The 20,544-nt window shown below is 36.9% G+C and overlaps 2 protein-coding genes and 1 long non-coding RNA gene across 9 annotated transcripts in view; 1 reads left to right on the top strand and 2 right to left on the bottom strand.

Annotated features, from left to right (window-relative positions):
- Positions 1-18,948, bottom strand: part of LOC127877607 (stress response protein NhaX-like) — a 33,746-nt gene extending 14,798 nt beyond the window's left edge. For 2 of the 5 annotated variants that reach the window (XM_052423647.1, XM_052423645.1), the window contains exons 1-3: positions 18,304-18,819; positions 13,301-13,381; positions 12,703-12,824 (exon numbers count right to left, since the gene is read on the bottom strand). In XM_052423647.1, the coding sequence (XP_052279607.1) occupies positions 12,703-12,824; positions 13,301-13,381; positions 18,304-18,415 (315 nt within the window). In that variant the 5' untranslated portion in view covers positions 18,416-18,819. Of the gene's footprint in view, positions 1-10,063; positions 10,203-11,191; positions 11,812-12,702; positions 12,825-13,300; positions 13,382-18,303; positions 18,820-18,877 lie in introns of those variants that run through there. The other 3 variants (XM_052423646.1, XM_052423648.1, XM_052423644.1) reach the window with 3 other exon arrangements.
- On the top strand, positions 1,543-10,446 carry LOC127877605 (uncharacterized). 3 transcript variants are annotated; one of them, XM_052423639.1, is made up of 6 exons: positions 1,543-1,709; positions 2,340-2,513; positions 2,828-3,085; positions 3,639-3,707; positions 6,491-6,697; positions 10,012-10,446. In XM_052423639.1, the coding sequence occupies exons 1-6, from the start codon at positions 1,667-1,669 to the stop codon at positions 10,260-10,262; spliced, it is 1,002 nt and encodes a 333-aa protein (XP_052279599.1). In that variant the 5' UTR covers positions 1,543-1,666; the 3' UTR covers positions 10,263-10,446. The 3 variants fall into 3 exon arrangements, with proteins under 3 accessions (XP_052279599.1, XP_052279598.1, XP_052279600.1); XM_052423638.1 differs by having other exon boundaries at positions 1,544-1,709; positions 2,313-2,513; XM_052423640.1 differs by lacking the exon at positions 3,639-3,707 and having other exon boundaries at positions 1,544-1,709; positions 2,313-2,513.
- LOC127877609 (uncharacterized) lies at positions 7,852-9,501 on the bottom strand. Its single transcript, XR_008048496.1, has 2 exons — positions 9,172-9,501; positions 7,852-8,787 (listed from the first exon to the last, which is right to left on the bottom strand). It is a non-coding gene; the product is annotated as an uncharacterized LOC127877609 (long non-coding RNA).
- Positions 18,949-20,544: the final 1,596 nt, after the last annotated feature.

The following is a 20,544-nucleotide window of genomic DNA, read 5'->3' as shown; positions in this document are numbered from 1 at the left end:
ACTTACTTACTTACTTACTTACTTACTTACTTACTTACTTACTTACTTACTTACCTACTTACTTACTTACTTACCATTCGTCCTGTCTGTCTGCCTGCCTGCCTTTAATTAATATCTAACAGTTCTAGTTAAGTGCCTTCTAAAATTATAAAACGCACCACTTTCGCTCAAGTTTATGTTATTAAAAATAGCTAAAAGAGAACTAAGTCTTACGTATTCTTTATTTTCAGAAGTTGTTTATTACCTCCCTTAGCCAATATTAAGGATGACATTTCTGTCTACAATTACACACTGCCAACTTACTACCATGGTGCGTTTAGTTTAACCCATTTATGCCTAGTGGACTCTCCCATCCTTCTAAATTGGATCAAGTTATTTCCAAAATTAGGGATGTCTAGTATATTAATTTCTATATTTAGAATATTTCTTACAGAAATTCCTTTAAGCAAACAGCGCAGATCCAGATGAGACGCCGCATTATGCGGCGTCTCATCTGGGTCTACGCTGTTTTTCAAGACGCTAGGCATAAATGGGTTAAACTATGATAACATTAATTAATAATATATACGAATGTTTATATTGTTTGATAAGCAATAGGCGTTCTTTATATATCGCCCAAAGACAGCATGTTCTGGTACTTAACAGCAAACGGACTAGAGCATTTTTAAAATATATAAGTTTAAAACTAAAACTAACCAAAACGTCAGGTTTATGGTAAACGTTGCTTCCTCGACCAATACATCTAGAAACAATATAATTGTTGCAACAACCGTTCAGAAGCCATGTTCAATTGTGTAGTATATCAAGGCCTAGCACCCATAAAATAATAACATTTAAACAAGTGGCTAACAACCACGTCTTAAATTATCATTTTATTGTTTCTAAATATGCAAATTTGCCTCTTGTGCGTGAGTTATTATTTTAATATTAACGTGATGCAAATAATTATATCTTTATTAACTAGTGTTTTAGGAATGGATTGCATACTCAGTAGTTCCTTTTTGGAGAAGTCTCCCTTTTACTCTTTAGATTAACGACGATGATTTTGAACAGCAGGTAAATGAAAAGTCTTACGGTAATTACGAACTACGTGAATAACAATACACTTGCGTCGAAGTTAAATTCACGACAACTTTTAAAACTATAGATACCGATTTATATTGGAAGACCTTTGATGACGAGGCATAGAAAAACGATTAAAGTGTTCGAATATTTTTTCTTTGTGAATATGGTTCGTGTGTTCAGTAAAAAATATCAAATGTACCTATGCTACATGCAAAACGATGACTCGAAAACTGTTCAAAACTTTACACTACCATCAAACGATGCGACGTTTTTTGCACAAGTTATTTGATTTGTTTTTATCAACTGTAAGTCAAACGCAAATAAATAACGTATTCCTTTTTAAAATACTCGCAAATCGACGAAATCTCATATCGCCAAAGGCATATAGCATATAGCTTAGTCGTGATATGAAAATTACTGGTCAATAACGAATCATTCACCCGTAGCCGCGAATTGAATTTATGTACAGTTACATAAAAATTACACAACTTGACGTAGATTTGTGCGATTTGCTAATGATTTCCAAGTTGAAGTTACAAATAATAGCGCTGTGGTATGTTGGAAAACCTGATATTCAATCTCATATAGCTTTTGGAAAAAAATGGCGTTTGCCAACTATGGATTCCATTCGGGAAAAGAACGAGGTTTGGTTGTTGTTGCTATTTTTCTTACTTTACATTCAAATAGTGTGCATGTTGCATATTTTGTGTTATGATCGTAAAAATATTATATTTTCGTCATACTAAGTCCTTTTTAGTTTATGGCTAAACTTAAATTTTCTGTTGGATATGTATTTTGTTATCATTACTGTAAATACTGTATAGCATGCACGCTCAATGTCACGGTAGTGTATAAAAAGAGTGTACATCAATAGCATTTTGTTTCTGTAAAATATATCGCTGAATGCGTCTGTAAATCCCAATGCATACACATTTAATACTGATACATAAAACCTCGAATGAAGTCGAAATATCGAGACATAACGGTTTGGGCGCATAAAAACCGTAGCGCGTAACGTACTACAAACTTTACACAGAAGTACACGCCAGTGCTTTGTTGTTGTAACATAAAACCTGTTTCTAGTTTTGGGAACATGTCTTTGTTATCTGCTCATTAAGAATATCCAACTTACTTCCATTACAAAATTCAAGACCGAATGATATCCTTACTGTATTTTGTTTTTTTGCTTGTATCTCTAAACAAACAAGCGCATACTGACTTAAAAGTAACGACTCTTACGATTTTAGTCAGAGCGTTTTTACCTCTTCCGGTAGCACCGCGCGCCACCTCGACTCCATTACAGAGCGTGCAACAGAATGTCGACATCTTCGTCATACCGCCGACACCGGTAGCGCCGGTGCTTACGAGGGCCGTGAGCTTCCACTGCACCGAGCCGGACTTCGACGCTTTGTTTGACAACCCGCAGCATTTCCGATTTGGATATATCGGTACGACTGAATTTATCAATTGGTATAGCATGAAAATTTAATTATATAAGAAAAGCGGGGTAAAATTAAACGTCAACGCACATTTCTTGAAAACACACAAACCATCTGTTTACATGTACGATAGTTGACCGAAAATGTTCACAGTATATGCACGTAACACCTCTTCCTGAACATGAGGAATTATATATGTTATCGAGTTCGTGGGGATGTTTCTTTAAAGTCCACCACTACTGAAAGACTTCCAGTTGATTATAGATGCATGTGACCTCATTAAAAGAGCACTCTTATCTCTATTGTTATTATTGTGCATGCAGGTGGTAGTTTTGACGAGGGAACTCTGGACTATGGGAACAGCCGCCTTTCAGACACTCATTTGACCCCTTATATCGATGTGGATCCCGGCGTTCATCTGGGTCACTTCTCGGAGACGCGAAGAAATTCAATAGCCCGGTCGGACAGCATCATGAACCTCTCCTTCACTGACATGGTGCGAAAGAACTCCGAGCATTCGCAGGGATTTATGGGCTTCCGGAAACGAATGGCCACAGAGATAAATCACAAATACTGCTCATGTAAATACATGCCCTTTACATAGGTTCCTTGAACTACGAATTTTAAGAGCATTGTTAAGAAGAAATCTGAAAATCGGATTTTTGTATGGCTTTTTTCGGGGGGGGGGGGGGGGGGGGGGGGGATGATGATTACCGAGATGCTTACATGAAATTATATATTGGTCATACATCTGTGCCATTAAGGAAATATAAAATATGTCATAACTTAGTATTTACTATTGAAGAAACAATAAGGTATATCAAAAGCATTATACCTAATCCGATAACGTCCATATGTACGAATATTTAAACGCGTGTGTGTTTTGTAGTAAAATTTAATTATCTCAAAACAATTCACTTCTTTTTCGTTTGTTGTTTATTGTCCTTAAGCATATATTCTCTCTTCATAATGCATAATGTAAAATTCGTATCAAATATCAAGATACCGTTTTTGAATGCATTTTAATTTACACATCTTCTACCGTGTTTTATGTCTAATATTATTGTTTAGTTATATCCGCGTCAAATGCTTTTAGTTGTGCGTGGCTTTAATTGTACTTCAATCTCTTTCTAGATTTTCGCTGCGATGATACTGTTTTCATCTTCCTGCATGTTGTGTTTGGAATAGTCTATCTCTCTGCAGGTTGGACAGGCTTTGTTAGATGCATTTTAAGTTGATATTTCACGTGAATGGTATTGGTTTTCTGTTGCTCTGTTATTTATTGTTGATTTTTTTTTGCACGCGTTTCTAACATGCTTTTAGGTTGACATCTCCATTTCATTCGTATAGAAAACTAAAAATTGTGAATAATATTACCTTGACATTGTCATGGCAAGCGGTGTATCGTTGTGCCCGCAAAAAGTACACTATATTTAACCCATTTATGCCTAGCGTCCTGAAAAAAGGACTTTGCAAACAGCGTAGACCCGGATGAGACGCCGCATGATGCGGCGTCTCATCCGGTTCTACACTGTTTGCTTATAGGAATTTCTGTAAGAAATATTTAAAATATAGAAATAAGTATACTAGACATCCCTAATTTTGGAAATAAATTGATCCAATTTAGAAGGATGGGAGAGTCCACTAGACATAAATGGGTTGAGGTAAAATATTAACAGCAATGCATTTTTGTTCACCCTAACAATAGACATGAACGTTCCTATTAATGTCATATTTAATTTACTTCACGCATATGTTAAATCCATTATAAACTATTTATGGATTTATCAAAGCGGAAAACAGCGAGCTCGTCCATCGTAAGTTGTGTAATATTAAAGATACATTTCGAAATATGGTGTATTGCTTTACGCAGCAGTTCGTCGAGTTCCCTTATACTAGTATATAAACAGATATGTCAATATCTATTTTTCTACACTGTAAAACCGGAAACATACGTTGATAACAAAAGTAACGCAAACAATTTGTCATCGAAAGTACGGGACATTTTTACCAACCGGTTTTCCCGATGTATGGCTATTCCAAGAATCTATAGACACTTCTCATATAATCCCGTTAATCAAAGACTGAATGCGAGACCAGTATATCACTCAATTACGATGGCATAGAAGTGACATTCACTCCTCAATTTTAATGCACTTCTTTTTTTCTACCTCATTTCCACGGCATGTTTACTCGAGGGAAATGCTTAGTAACTCAAGGGACCAAGTTAGTTATGTCGTGAGAACGACTTAAGTCGTGGGAACGAGATAAAAAAAAAGAAGAGTGCAAAGCTAAGAAACAATTTTAACTCAATTCCCCGAGTTGGTACGTCGTGGGAACGAGGAAAGAGGAGTGCAGTTTAAAGAAGAGGAGTGAATGAAACCTCTATGTCAATGTACTAAATGGACGGTCACATCATCTAGATCAACGATTTTACATATGGAATTAAACCCTGAATTTGAAAGCTCATCGTATCTTGGTATTGTTAAAAATAAAAAGTATAGGAACATTATTGCTAAATTACTGTTTGTCGTCTCACAAATTTTCGGTAGAAACGGGAAGACACCAGAGGTCAGAGGTCAACGCAAATGTGTGTAATGCAACCTAGACGACGTAAAGGATGAATATCACTTTAGTATTAAATGACCTTATTATATGAGTCGTGTTCTGAGAAAACTGAGCATAATGCACAGCGTAAAGTGTCATCCCAGATTAGCCTGTGCAGTCCGCACACTTTCCGCCTTAACTGGATTTTCGTGTAGAAGAGACTTCCTTTAAAGAAAAATGTCATAAAAGCGAAAAGTGTCGTCCCTGATTAGCCTGTGCGGACTGCATAGGCTAATCTGGGACGACACTTTACGCACAAGCAGTATGCCAAGTTTTCTTAGAACGCGACTGTTATGATGTTAGAAATACATGAATTCTATGATAGATCCCGTCTAAATATGGTCAAGTTTATCGAACTACGTAGTGTTAAGAAAACTAGGCATGTTTAGTTAAAAAGCTTTAAATTGCGGGATTTCTTTATCTATAGTATTGAATAATTATAGTGTTCACATTGAAAATAGGTAAAGAATAATGTAATACCGGTAATTGATACAATTATTTGTAACAAATTATAACAAATAATGTCACTTATCTTTAACATTAGGTAGTCGTTATGTATTAACCTCATCCATGTGACTTTCTAACGAAAACATGTTTATTTATTGTTCCCTACCGGTTTCACCGAAGGGGACTTATGGTTTGCGCTCTGTGTGTCAGTCTGTCTGTCTGTCCGTCACACTTTTCTGGATCCTGCGATAACTTTAACAGTTCTTAATATTTTTTCATGAAACTTGCTACATGGATAGATGACAATATGGACATTATGCACGTCATTTCATTTTGTTCCTACGTCAAAAATTGTGGTTGCTATGGCAACAAAAAAGTTAAAATCTGAAAATGGTGGAATTTCTGACAATGGTGGAGCCGGTAGGGGACCATATTGCTTGACAATAGCCTTGTTTGTTTTGTAATTAAATTGATCTTTATTCGAAATGATGCATGCTTTTAATTTCTTCAAATGCATGTTGTTATTGTATATGCATGTTTATGACGATGAGTTTGATGTACCTAAGTTAAATGAACTATTCTATTCCGTATACGTTATATATAAGAATTGTAAAGAGAAGTATAGCTCGTTGATGAACTCTATCAATAAAGCTGTCTTGTAAGTTTGTAAAATTTGGAATAATCTTATTTCCTTTAAAATATTAGTTATGAGAAAAACTCACATAATTCTTCTCTGTTCGTGTTAAGTGAATATTATAATTGGTACTTTAAGTGATCTTAATGAATACTGTTTCATAAAAGAGTGTCTTTTCTTTACAAACTATTTGAGGGCAGAAATTTAAACAAACAATATTGAATTGAGCAATTGCTTTGAAATATATTCATATCTGCCTATAACGACCAGTACAACATTCTGCGTGGCGTCCCTTCAGGCGTTTTGGGAATGGCCCGCTGCTACGGCGACGTTAACGTCAACGTATATCTGATAGCTGACGGCGTCCTGTCTGTGTTCCTGTTTCCCATCAACGTCATGGAGTGGACGAGACACGTGGGCGGATGCTTAGAGACCGTGAACAGGAGCAATGGAGGGATGATCTATGTAGTGATTCTAATCATGAGGACCAGTGCTGTTGCATTAGGTGCATATAAAATGAGTCGCATTCTGGGAAAACTGGGCATAATGCATGTACGTAAAGTGTCATCCCAGATAAGTCTGTGTAATCTGCCGACACTTTCCGCTTTTATGGTATTTTTAGTTTCCAGGAAGTCCCACCTTACCGAAAATCAAGTTTAGGCGGAAATTGTCGTCCTGATGCGGGCTGCACATGCTAATCTGGGATGAAACTTTACGCACATGCATAAAGACCAGTTTTCAGAACAAGGCTCAAATATAAAGCAGTTGATTAAGCGTCGTTTGTGTGTATTTTTTCATATATATATATATATATATATATATATATATATATATATATATATATATATATATATATATATATATATATATTATATATATATACAAATACTTAAGCATGCATTGGCAGATGTATGTGTCGTTTTCTTTATTCGCATTTTAAGAATAATAAGTAAACTATAATATGCGGTGTAATATACTGTTTTTGTGTGATACACTTTATGTATAAATAAATAGGCATGTTTTGTACGAATGAGATTCATTCCTACAATGGAAAGACTGATAATACAGTCAGTCAACCAGTTTAGAATTACCCGGCAAAAAACGTTAATTCTTTCGACCACAATAATTTCTTTCGGGATTTAGTTTTAATGTAAGAAGATGTAAAAAATAAATGGTAAAATTTATTTTGTATGATAACAGGTAAGGCCAGACGGCATATGCAGTTTTTTTACTAAAATAGCCAGTTAAGTTCACCCTTCGGAAAATTATTAAAAATCATTCAACTTTAGAGTTAGTATTTCAAAACATTGTCATTGAATGTGTTTTCAATCAGCAAAAAGTTTATTTGAAAATAATAAAGCCTTCTATATCCATATGCACATTTCAAAACATAACTCATTTAATCAGTTCCGGTTAACTTTTTGCTGCATTTATCCCCCATGTAAGCATAATACAAAAGCGTTCTTGATTAAACTGTGTTAATTTATTCCTTTACCTAATGTTTACCTTAGACACTTATCATTTTGTTTTTGTTGGAGCATTGTGGAAAATTAAATACAAATAAATCGGAACTGTTGATTATACGGAACCGGTTGACAAACTGTACATAAATGGGGAATAAGGACGGTATTAAGTTCAATCCACCAATTAATTCATAAATCCATTTTTCATCTTTGTATTTACTTATTATTTATGTTAAGAAACACATGTCTTAAGCAATCAGTTAACAAATACTATTAAAATAAAATGTTTTCTCAAAATGCAAATGCCCCGTATTAGCCTTCGCTTTCCTCTTTTAAAGTCATATAGAATAAATTGTATAGGTCTCTAAAACAAACAGCTTCAATATTTGGTATTCTAATGGTCGAATTGTATTTTGAACTGATTGACTGCTTATACCTCAGTCACAAATAGAGACAGATCGCCGTCCGATCAGCGGCCGACGTCTTTTTCCGCTCATTTGGCTGGCGACCGGGCGATGATCGCACGGGCATCGGGTCATTTTGTGGCATCGGGCGGCGTCCGAATTAATTTTAAGTCTCACTTAAAATTTTACCCGACTTCGGGCCCGGGAAGGTATCGTATTGAGATCGTAAAAAGATCGGACGATCAACGCACGGTTATCGCCCGGCGATCATCCGACATCGGATTCATCGTACGCGTATCGGCAAAAATCAAGATATTTCACAGGGACATATACATCGGCCGGCGACCGTCCGATTGCCGGAGGGCCTCCGCACGATGACTGACAGACACCGGACGGAGCTCGTGAGGAGACCGAAGGATTCCGGTAAATGCACGTGGACAGATCACGTGGGTAGATTCAGCGCCAAACACCTCAATTTTAAAGTCAAGATGCCGAAGAGAAAGGTCGCAGCACGGCAAATGCTACCTCCTAAAACAGAAGGTCAGCCCAATGATGGACAGCATGACCAGGAGAAAGAAGAGCCATCGCAGCCACATATAAATCATTAAGCTGAAGCAATTGCCCAGTCAAAAATAAAGTCAAACGCCAGTGAATGGTAAGAGTTGCCTGTGGCCAACAAGCGAAATGTGATGGCCAGCTTTATGCCAATGCCCAGGGGAGGCCGTCTACTGAAAACACAAAAATGTATCAGTCGTTTGAAATAATCTCTAAAATGTTTTCAAAGTCACTCTTTAAATCCGCCCTTTGTGATTCCGCATTTTCACGGCATTAAATTGTTTCAGTTTAGGTACTTGGCGCTGTATTTGTAAACAAACAAACCTTATTTGGTAGAGCCTAGATAGATTACCTTATTTTGACAAAAATAACAGGTCATTGATAAAAGTACAACATTGATACAAATGCTCGCAGAATGCTTAGAACTATTACAAATGCATTTCACATTATCCCGAGAGCTCTTCGAATTTTAATTCGGATGACAGTCGGGATCGGTCTCAAGTGTTACTATAAGTATATAAGTACATCAATAAGTATTTCAGACAATTTATACTCACTCTTGATTAATTTGAATGCGAGGCCCGACTCTTGTACATAGTTCTTGAAACAACTCTGTCTTGAGACGCAAATAAGCTTCGAAATCGGCCGGGTTCTCGAGACGCAATTCATGCAAAAGGGGTTTCGTATTGCCCGTAGAGGGATGGTCTCTGAATCCAAGGCTTGACCCACCATCGTCTTTAACGTCGCTGTGGTTCTTCAAATTCCTCAATTATAACCATAGCAGCAACTACAACGTTGAGGCGGTATCTGGCTATTGCGTGCCTCTACCTTAGCCTCGTGACTCGCTGATCTCTGTTCATGACCATAAAACAGCCTGCAAATGAAAGTTTATGGACTGCACGCATTATATATATATATATATATATATATATATATATATATATATATATATATATATATATATATATATATATGCCCGCAAGGAGCCCGGCCGAAGCCCGCCAGATTGACGTCCGATTTATTAAAACTTTCCGGCTTTCTTGCGGCGCTACGTCGATATTGCGACGATAGCCGTCCGTACATCGGCCGGTTGTCGTCCGATTTACAATTTGACGCTCAACCCAAAAGCTTTTCTCAAACTGTCCGATTGCCGTTCGATCATCGGCCGATTCTCGTCCGGCGCCCATAAAAGGCCGAGTTCGTGTCACTAATCGGACGGCGACCGGCTCCGACGTGTCAAGTCTTCCCGATGCCTGGAGATCGGACACATCGGCCGGCGACCGGATTATTTGTGACTGAGGCATAAGCAACGGCGTTTAATTTTCTATAAAAATTCAATTATTTAACAAAATTACACACGCATGCGTTTAAAGAGCTTGTTTATGTCGTTGTTCCAGGAACGCTGTTAGTTTTTCACGGAATGCACGGGATTCCACACGAGAACCTCGTGTGCGTTGTGGTACCAATCCTTCTGACAGTGGGTGTGTCACTTGAATGGGCGTTCCTTGTGTTGGCCGTCCTGCTGCCATTCTGCGTATACGCCCTTATGTACTGTGTGGCATGTCGCAGACGTTCGGATATGTCTGCCCTAGCGGACAATAATAATAACATAGAAACTAATGGCGTGTATCGCGTAAACACGGACTAAGAAAGGCTTGTTGGAGTTCGTTCATCATGCAAAAGCGAACGGAATTCGCTGTGAGTTTCTCTATAAGTGCGCTATGTCCGTACTTACATATTTTATCACAGTACAATACACTCCAAAAATGTGTCTTAAATTCGCGGTTGTCGTGCATAAAATAGCAATAAAAATAAAAATGAAGTGAGAATAATCTGGAGTGAATAGTACTACATTTAACCTCTACTAGAAGTGTACTTTCATTGTCCGTTATTCATTAATTTTCAATAATTCGATGTGCCAGCATCTCATATTCGGTAATACACTTTTGCTTGATAACACCTCGCATGCAAATGAAACACGTTTACATTGAAGTGACAATGTGCAAATTACAAACAATTTATACGTGGTATGGTGCGATCGCAAAATGATGATATTAATCAAATTGCATCGTGATTTTTATGACACTGCAAACATAGGTATCTTGTATCTAAACATCGTTTGGGATAAATATGGGGGCTGATAGGGTCAATATTAAAGGGGCCTTTTTATTTATGATATTTGTGAAGAATAGTAATACTGAACATTTACCATGCTCTAAAATATCTATTATATGCGTATTTTTGACGATTTATAAACATGAAAATTATAAAGCGTTGCAAAGCGAAACGATTTAATAATTTAGAAAGTTCTGTTGTTGTCGTTATATTTTGTGATAGACGATGATTGCTTATATAAAGCATAAAATACATGACTCATTTTAGATACAATATTTACATCTATCAATATAAAGCATTTAATGACAAACTGTAATACATGCCAAAGTCTATTAAAAGGCCCCTTTAAAGGTAGCAACATACAACCTGTCGTGGGCTTGCCTAAATAGTGGATGGTGTTAGTGTCACCATAAATGAATGTTATAAAGGTGTGTTGCAAAATAGCTAAAAAAACTAGTTGAACTGTATTAATGAATTATATTTAGATAATGACAAGTATTACTTCCCAAAACAATTGCAGACAGAACAAAATACAACCATAATACATGTTAGACTGAAGAACAGGAATTCCACAGGTTATATCAATAAACCATACATACATGTACCTTTAATGAACGCGTTCTATGCTGAATAGTTTCGGGCCTTGTTATTGCCCATGTGTTAATTGTTAATTACATGATTTAAATCTTACAGTCATATTATTATTAAGTGATATAAGTTATTCAGACATGACTCGCCTTTAGCAGGTCTTAAGTTTTAAGCGATTCTTCTTTCGAGCCTCCTTTCCCAACGCTGTCGCTTTCGCTCTTTTTGTGTTCGCGACTTTCGCTCTTCTTGTGCTCGCGATGAAACGGATTGTGAAAATGAAACCCGTGATGCTTCGAGTGATCTTTGTGGCGCGTGACAAGCACAGGTATGTTTGAGTGGTGTACGATGTAATCTGTCACACTTCCGGTTAGCGTTCGTCGGAGCATGCCTTTGCCCCGGCTGCCAACGACAATGAAGTCCACGTTTTTGTCGGACGCCAGGGCGCAGATGGCCGGCCCTGCTTCACCTCGCGTGACCTCTACGGTTCCTTCAAGCTAAGATCAAACATGCATGATAGGTTAAACACAGGCGCATTAGTGTAATGTTTTTAGACTGTCGTAGTTCGTAATATATCATGAATAACATTTAAGCGGTCAGACTTTAGTATGTTATCGGGGTACAGAATCAACAGAGTTTTCAAGGGGTTACACACAGGCTGGACAGAATGTAAACACACCGTTAAGTACTTAACTTAAAAAAAATAGTGCATAAAAGACAGTTTTCCTTGCAGATTGTGACGGTATAAGAAAAAATCAGTGAATACGTCTGAAAACGGTGACAAAATTTCACGTTGCGTGACGAATAGTCGTGCAGTATACATGATATTTTTTAACAAGAACGCAGGCTTTTTTAATAAAATAATTCTGATATATTTCACATTGCCTAAGCAGCATAAAAAATCTGGCTTGATGCACTAGTTAAAATTGTTAATATAAAATGTTTTAAATACATCCATTAACGTTTAATTGGGAAAACCCAACAAAGTCACGTGATCCTGCACCCTGATTATGCTGTTTTATTCATAATGTAGTACTCAACGATCACGGTTCTGTAAAGTACACCATTATAGTACATGCCATATACGGAATGGTTCACAATTTGCAATATGTTTCAAACTTAACATTTATTGTGAAACGTAAACCAGGAGGTAGCATGCGAACAACTGAACATGTATTATCAAGGATATCTTGAAAATATATTTCGCAAAGCAAGGTCAATATAAAGATTTTCAGAAAAAAAAACATTCAAAAATACAGTGAGTGACAATAATACCGACGACTTATTGAAACATTATTGCATTAACGAAATTTTGGGAGTAGCTTACTGCAAGTTGTTTGTCTTTGGAATTCAGATTGTAACAAAATAATAGAAACATCGTCTAGTACCTTAAGCTCGTTGATTTTCGCGTCGTATTTTGCCGCGAGATCTTGTGCCATCCTGTCCTCGTTGTCGATCTCTGCAGTCAGATTGGATGGGGAGACCGTGACCAGATCGCCGGAAGAGCCGCCTGGCGAGAGAAGCGGAATAAGGCGATGAAAAACGACCTGCCTGTGTACAGACGCTAATATTTGCAATTCGTCTTTACAAAAAGTCTTGATTTTCCTGTCGTCATCATTGTCAGCAGTAACAAAATCGTTAACAGGCATTTTATCAACCGCATCATTATCATGCTTATGACAATCAGCCTCATCACCGTCGCCGTTATCATCATCATCATCATAACAGCATGAGCACAGTCATAGGTATCATCATGATCTTCACAACCATGACCGACATCACTCACACTACCATCGCCTTTACTACTACGGTATTCGTATTATCCGCATACTCATCAAAACAATATTCGTATATAGATTTGCTAAGCAAATAAGGCAGTTCTAAGAGTTTTAAGAAATATCCTTCCTGTTATTTGTGACTGCAAAAAAAAAACATTTCGGTAAGGACATTTCAGGAATTTGTGTTTCAATCTGTCTTAACACTTACTTGGGACCAATACAACTTTGTAGTCCATCGAGTGAGCGACTATCACTCTGTTTCCTGGCTCGTGAAGGGATTCTACATAATCTGGAATATTACAAGAGTATTTCATTCGTAATTGTAAGTTGGATAAATAAAATCATTAAACAACGAATTCAAAAATCTCGATATCTTGAAAGGATAAACTGAAACAAAATATTATTGTGAAAATTGAAACTTAACATATTGCCTATAGTGTAGGCATGATATAACTACACGTGAATTGTTACAATATATGATTTGTTTGTTTGTTTGTACCTACAGATTTATGAGGTCTGTCAATATCTTTTCCGTTCGATAGTTTATTATTGAAGCTGTTAATAATAATATATCTTAAGTTTTACATTACATGTGTCTAATAATCGCGTTGATTGATTTTTAAGTCGTCGGATGCTCGACAGTACGATGACGATATCGCCACAGTAAGATTATGAAAACAAGATATTACGTTCACTAAGACACGATACTATGACAATATTGTAATGGTTATGCGATATAGTTTCTTGTTTTGTCCAGAAGTGAACAAACGTGTTCACATACATTACACATTTCTTGATTAAAACTTCATGCATGAAAGGTTCTTATTCATTTATGAAGAGTAAAACCAGTGAGAAAAAATATATTCGGATGTGCACTGGAAGGCTAAACTACGCTGATGACAACACGACAATTCAATGGCGATAACCCAAAAGAGCAATTACGAATACACGATACAACATTATGATGATAATTATAAATAATTTCGTGTTTTATCCATTAAATAAAAAAATGTATAGTACACATTTCTCACTTTAATCTTTATGTTAGCATGGTTCCTGTTCATTTTCAGTAGAGCGACATCGTGGTGAGCAAAAATCCTATGCAGATTAGCACTGGAAGGCGATGCTACGATGATGACAACACGAATGTACGATGACGATAACGACATTATACGACGATCATCATACAACAGTACGATGACGAAAATGTGAGATCTGAATGATGATAAAGCGATAGTACGAGGGTGATAATACGACATTATAAAGACAGAAAACGTGATGGCGGTAACACGTAATTATCGCGCATTATCGTCATAATACTCTCGTAGTATCGTGTCTTCGTCTTCGAAATAACAAATTTAAAATAAATTCATGCAAAGGCGAGAACACTAACACTTTATGTAGGTAAATACTGGCATGTTTACACAAAATCACAATGCGACAAATGTTTGATGGAAATAAAATATGAGTCGTGTTCTGAGAAAACTGGGCATAATGCATGTACGTGAAGTGTCGTCCCAGATTAGCCCGTGCAGTCCGCACAGGCTAATCAGGGACGAAACTTTCCGCTTTTATGACATTTTTCGTTTAAATGAAGACTCTCCTTAGCAAAAATCCAAATTTAGGCGGAAAGTGTCGTCCCTGATTAGCCTGTGTGGACTGAACAGGCTAATCTGGGACGACACTTTACGCACAGGCATTATGCCCAGTTTTCTCAGACCGCGACACATATCTATTTAACGGGATGAAACTTCAAATACGTTGAGGCAGAGCTCAAGATGATATAGCATGTATGATTTTAACTTTCACCGATGTATATGATCGATTTGCTCACATTTTAATAATGTACGAGTTTATCTTAACTGGGGATTGTTACAATTATTGCTGTTTTAACCGTCAATTACAAAATAGTTCTCAATTGTTTAATTAAGAAACACGCAGAAATTGTAGTAAACATATAGAAAAACACTTTGAAAAGCCTATTGTTGCGAACTATATCAGGAAAGAGTTAAAATTATTCTTTACGTTTATATTCTTATAACTTCTTAAGTTATAAGTGAAACAAAAATATGTGTATTAGTTTTGAGCTTTACGTCAAGTGTTTGCTTACGCAGATGTACCTTACACAGAGGAGTATCGTGAACGCTATCAATTTACGGGTCGGCTAACTCGTTTTTTAAGATTGCTGGATTACATATCTGAGCAACGTGAGGTTATGAACCTTTCACATAACCAAATGCAACACACATCCAAGTATGGTATGAATAGTTATTATTAGTTTATTCCTCGTTTAAATGCAATGTATTTACAAATGAGGTTTCATTTCGGATATAAATCGAGTGATGTCCTGGACAAGTAATCCGAAGGTCAGACAGAAAACATGATAACATTAAAAAATCCTTTTACATTACTTTTGCTGACTTGGTAATAATAACACGAGTTTTAGTTACCAAGCATTTTTTCCTTGAACCCTTAGAAAGAAATATTCACATATTTTCGTAATATAAAATAATCATCAAATAAATATACTAGCAAAACTGATATATTTGGTCGAGTTTTGATTTATTTTTGTTAACAAGAAACAACTATAACATGAAAAATGCATGAACTTGAGTTTGAACCATAACGTTTAATAAACAAAGTGAGCGAGCTACAACTTAACAAATTCAGGCTTAAGAATTATATGGACGTTTAAACGCTATGTCATTAATACACTTTTTGCTGGCGTCCGTAAGTCTCGAGAGACAATAGACACGCGTCCCTCGAAAATGTCACGATTATTTATTTGACGTCAGGATGCTTGTGTCGGTGCGTTGCTTTTGAAGCGTTTACAATGGCTGTGCAAACCCAATAGAGAGTGGCATTCTCTCTCTCTCTCTCGCATCCTGCGCATATAAAGATGGATTTGACAGCCAGTAGCAGGTTTTGTCATTTCTACATATGCGCCTGTCAGTAATAAGCAAACTGGCGGATCCTCTCCACTCCCACCTACAGTCCGATATGTACAGCACGTCCCCACTTGAATCTTTCCTGAGCTAGCGCTTCCCTAGTGTTGAAGTTTATGTCAATGGATTTTAGGTCCCGCTTGCTTGCAGATGTCCTTGTCGCGGAGAAGTGGCAAACCAGTCAATCTCTTGCCTGATGCAAGCTCTCCGTGCAGGACGTCTTTGTGGTTCGACCGTTGCCCAAACGACGCACATGATCCAGCTATCTTAGACGACGCTGTCGGAGAAGAGTCGTCATGCTGGGGATGGCTTCCCTTTCCATCACAACGTTATTTGTCACGCTCCATGAGATACCAAGTACGCGTTGGGAGCAACGCATATGGAAGGCGCTTAGCCTTTGAACTTTGGATTCACAAAAGGTCCAAGATTCACTGGCATACAGAAGAGTGCTTAACACGCAGGTCTGGTACACAGCTATCTTGTTGTTCGTAGCTGTGTAGCATGCTGTTGTTCCACACTACCTTTTATAGCCTGGCCAGGGTTGTTGAGGCATTGTCTATCCTTTGGCTTATCTCTGTTTCCAGTGACAGGTCGTCAGTGATGGTAGATCCAAGGTATGTGAACTGGCTGACGACCTCTTATTCAAAGTTGTTGATGGTGATGTGGGGTGTTTTTGAATGTTGAGCAATATCATGTGCTTTCTTTGTGCCGATTGTCAGGCTGAGCTCGTCGCATGCCTTTTCAAATCGGTTCAACAGCATATGTTCTGTTTCGATGTGGTTGACCAGAGAAGCTTCATCTGCAACCAGCATGTCTCTTATCATCACCACTCGTACTTTACTCTTTGCCTTCAGCCGAGCTATTTTGAACAAACTAACGTCTGACCGGGTATGGAGGTAGACAACTTCAGTTGAATTTTCAATGGCATGCTGCACCAGGTAAGCAAATAAATGCCAAAAAGAGTATGAGCGAGGACGCAGCCCTGTTTGACGCCGCTGCGGATGTTGAAAGCACAAGACAACGAGCCGTCATACTGCACAGTGCCTTTCATGTTGTCGTGGAATGACTGCCTGATTGACTGGATCACGCTCATACGTCTTGTTGGGCAGCAAATCTTCGCCAATACGGTAAGGAGTCGATCCATACTGATCTTTGGTCAGGTCTTTGAAGGCCGGAAAGAAGGGCTCGTGCTGCTCTCTGAACTTTGTCTGCAGTCGCCTGATAGAGGAGTTCATATCTACGGTTGACCTCTATGAGCGGATATCGCACTTTGACTCTTGATATACTCTATCAGCAAGTTTATTTAGTCTGTTTAGGGCGACACGAGCGAAGACTTTAACCACAACACTCAGGATGGATATCCGTCTTATATTTGTTGCAGTCGCTTCTGTCGCCCTTTTATTGTACAGCGTGATGATGTTGGCATCTGCCATTTACACGTTCTATATCGCATGTCACCTTGTGTGAGCGATTTAAAACAAAAGTGTACAATATAGAGCTATTAATAGAGTATCAGTAAACTTCGAAAGTGGAGCTTCATTCATATAAACCATTCCATAAAAATGACTTGCACTGAATAACATATATTTGCGAACTAATTGATTATCTCAAATAATTAGACCGGTGTTACCGCACGAGATTTTGGTAGAAGCCAGACGTTTACTTCTGTATACTAAAGTAAAGATTGGGTACTAGAGCAGTTTATTGCATTACGCAATAACCGATGGGTTCGGTGAAACCAAACACTAGTACAAAGTTGGCATAGTACACAAAAATAGATGGTGAATTCATACCTGTGTAAAACTTACACGCGTTTATACCTGTACACTAAACACTCGGCGCCACTTCCAATGCGGCATCTATATTTTTTATAATGTCTCTATTATCTTCAAACGAATTTCGTCAAAATTTGAAATATAAACAAACAAATCATATTTTAATATCTCTATTAATTCTACTCGAAATGATCCACAATTCTGTGAAAAATCTTTAAAAAGCAATATAATTCATTGCTCTGTTGACAGGTTTACACATATATCTCATAGAGAACATTCAAATAACAGGACTTGTATATTGATGGATGTTCAGCCATTCTCAAATACGGGTCCGGTAAAGTTTGATCAGGCTGCAGTATTGACGATCATGTCTTTACACCCGTGTCACAAAAATGGTTTATAAGGTTTTGATGCGGTAATTTTTAAGAAATACAAATCGCAAAAACGGTTGGTTGTGCATACTAAAACGTGCATATAGGATAAATACTTACAATGGAAAGCATAGTCCGAATACTCACTACCATCCACCGCAATCAAAACCGTGCTTCCCCTTTTAATAGACAACCCCTTGGTTTTAGACTCTATACGTTCAGAGTCCGTCATTGCTTTAAATCTGTCAACTGATGTTTTTTGACACAAACTCCGAAACACCAGTGCGCCAAATATCACAGAAAATATCGTCAACCTTTTAACCCTAATCTGGCAAATTCGTAATAGACCTTAAATATTCTTCTCCTCTTAAACACATAGTGACTGAGATGTCCTAGTTTTCGTTTTGCACGATGTATCCGTTATCTTGTATTGAGAGAAGACAACCCGTCCGTTACACAATGCATATACATAAAGTTTAATATTGATGGTCTCCCTTAAATAAATCTCAAGAAATGTCCTACATGACATATTTTCTATTGTTATTCAACACGATATGGTGGAACAAGGTTCGTGTAATCTATGATTACACATCAAATGTGCGATTCGGTAAATGTAATAGGAAATCCAATAAAACAGACACAATTAAATATGTCACGAAACAGCAGCTAATAGCAAAATGATCATGAATAGTACCTCCATTGCCCTTGTTCATAACTTCGAAGAAAGTGAGTTTTTATTTTGTTTTAGTCGATGTGTTTCAGTAGTAAACTCAACTTATGTTTCACGAGAAAAGAATTCAAACGTTAAACGACACATCGCTTTCTTTTAGAGAAATAATCCATATCAAATTACATACCTAAAAAACTATCACATTTTCCGAGTCACCGTGACTTAAAACGTCATCTCTTTACCAAAGGCTATGCAGCAATACGATTGTTCTTAATTGTTCTTTCTTATTCGTGATCATTTTATGCCATGCATGATGGTCACATTTAAGGTTCAATCGTGATACATCGGCTATCTCGGATTCCTCCGTAAGATAGGCCTCGTGGCTAACGGTCGCCATATTGCCTTGTATTACTACTTTACTACCCAAAAGGTTGTCAGTCTATTGTTATGAGGCTGTGTACGATGCGCGTTGAACTAGCGCCAAACTTTTTACCGAAACTTTGATATTAATAGCACTATTAACGTTCATTTGTGTTGCATTTTGACCTATTATCCAAGTGATTTTCTTTTCCATTATTATTGAATCACCATATCATCCAATTTTTAAGATGAAATTACGGTGTTTACAAAACCAAAACCGAAAGTGAAACTGGATGCATTACGTTTCGCGATGTAAACATTAAATATTTGTTCAGTTTGAGGAAGCGAATCGATAATAGACGTTGGAATATGTATGCAATACAGACTATCATTGCCGATTGTAGTACTGGCTAAAAAATACCTATATATTTATGACAGGTCATGTATAGAACGTTAATCAAAGAGTGACCATAAATCACTACAAATGTCTGGGTTGTTCATTAATATAATTAATGCACGTTTCTGATCTAATTGCCTGTATCTAGTTGTAATTACCATGATATTGATAAAATTAAAACGTTTTTTTTCATAAATTAACATTACATGTTTTATTTATATCATTTAGGGAATATATAATTGTATCATTATCATCATTAAATATTCTGAAAATGATCTAAATTATCATGATTACTTTAAAGTAGAATTTTTAAATTTTACTCATTATTTTTAATGAATTTGCACATTTGCTTGATTCAAAATAAAATGTATTAAGAAGGGTTTCAGTTGTTAGTTTTAACCCATTTTTAGTTCGATTAAATTTAAAGTACTAACTACGTACATGTATGTGAAATGCTCTTGAGTTCGTTTCCTGGGCCTAGAACCAGTACTTGGGTGTCTCTTGGAGATTTCTAAAGAATGCTCCCACACTGGGGATCAAACCAGTGACCTCCAGATCATTAGGTGGACACCACATCCATTACACATCAGCGACCTTTAATTAGTAAATCACTTTAGTATTGCAGCATTATATAATGTAATGTTGCTACATATTTTTGGAAAATGATTAATGTGCAGTACTAAATAAATCTAAATGCATACAATTTTAATTGTGTATATTGTGTGATTATTAGTTACAAATTCCCTTTTTACAGGTATACTTGATTATGAAAGACTGATAAACATAAAATTGACAACTCATCTCCCCAACGATACTTTGTGTGGCTCATTCTCAGAACAAACCCATAGTCAGTGAGAAAACTACAGTGTAAAAAGACCACTTGATTGTGACAATTATGGCTGACCAAGCAAATGTTATCATTTAAAATAAAGAA

This window comes from Dreissena polymorpha, chromosome 4 (genome assembly GCF_020536995.1).
Source record: "Dreissena polymorpha isolate Duluth1 chromosome 4, UMN_Dpol_1.0, whole genome shotgun sequence".
NCBI classification, from domain to species: Eukaryota; Metazoa; Mollusca; class Bivalvia; order Myida; family Dreissenidae; genus Dreissena; species Dreissena polymorpha.
The sequence above is the reverse complement of the archived record's forward strand: the minus strand, read 5'-3'. Positions and strand labels throughout refer to the sequence as shown.

Excerpts from the sequence above, each read along its gene's own strand:
- LOC127877605 (XM_052423638.1), top strand. The coding sequence starts at position 1,667 with ATGGCGTTTGCCAACTATGGATTCCATTCGGGAAAAGAACGAG. Across the intron at positions 2,514-2,827 it reads TTTCCGATTTGGATATATCG|GTGGTAGTTTTGACGAGGGA; the intron begins GTACGACTGAAT and ends TTGTGCATGCAG. Across the intron at positions 3,086-3,638 it reads AAATCACAAATACTGCTCAT|ATTTTCGCTGCGATGATACT; the intron begins GTAAATACATGC and ends ATCTCTTTCTAG.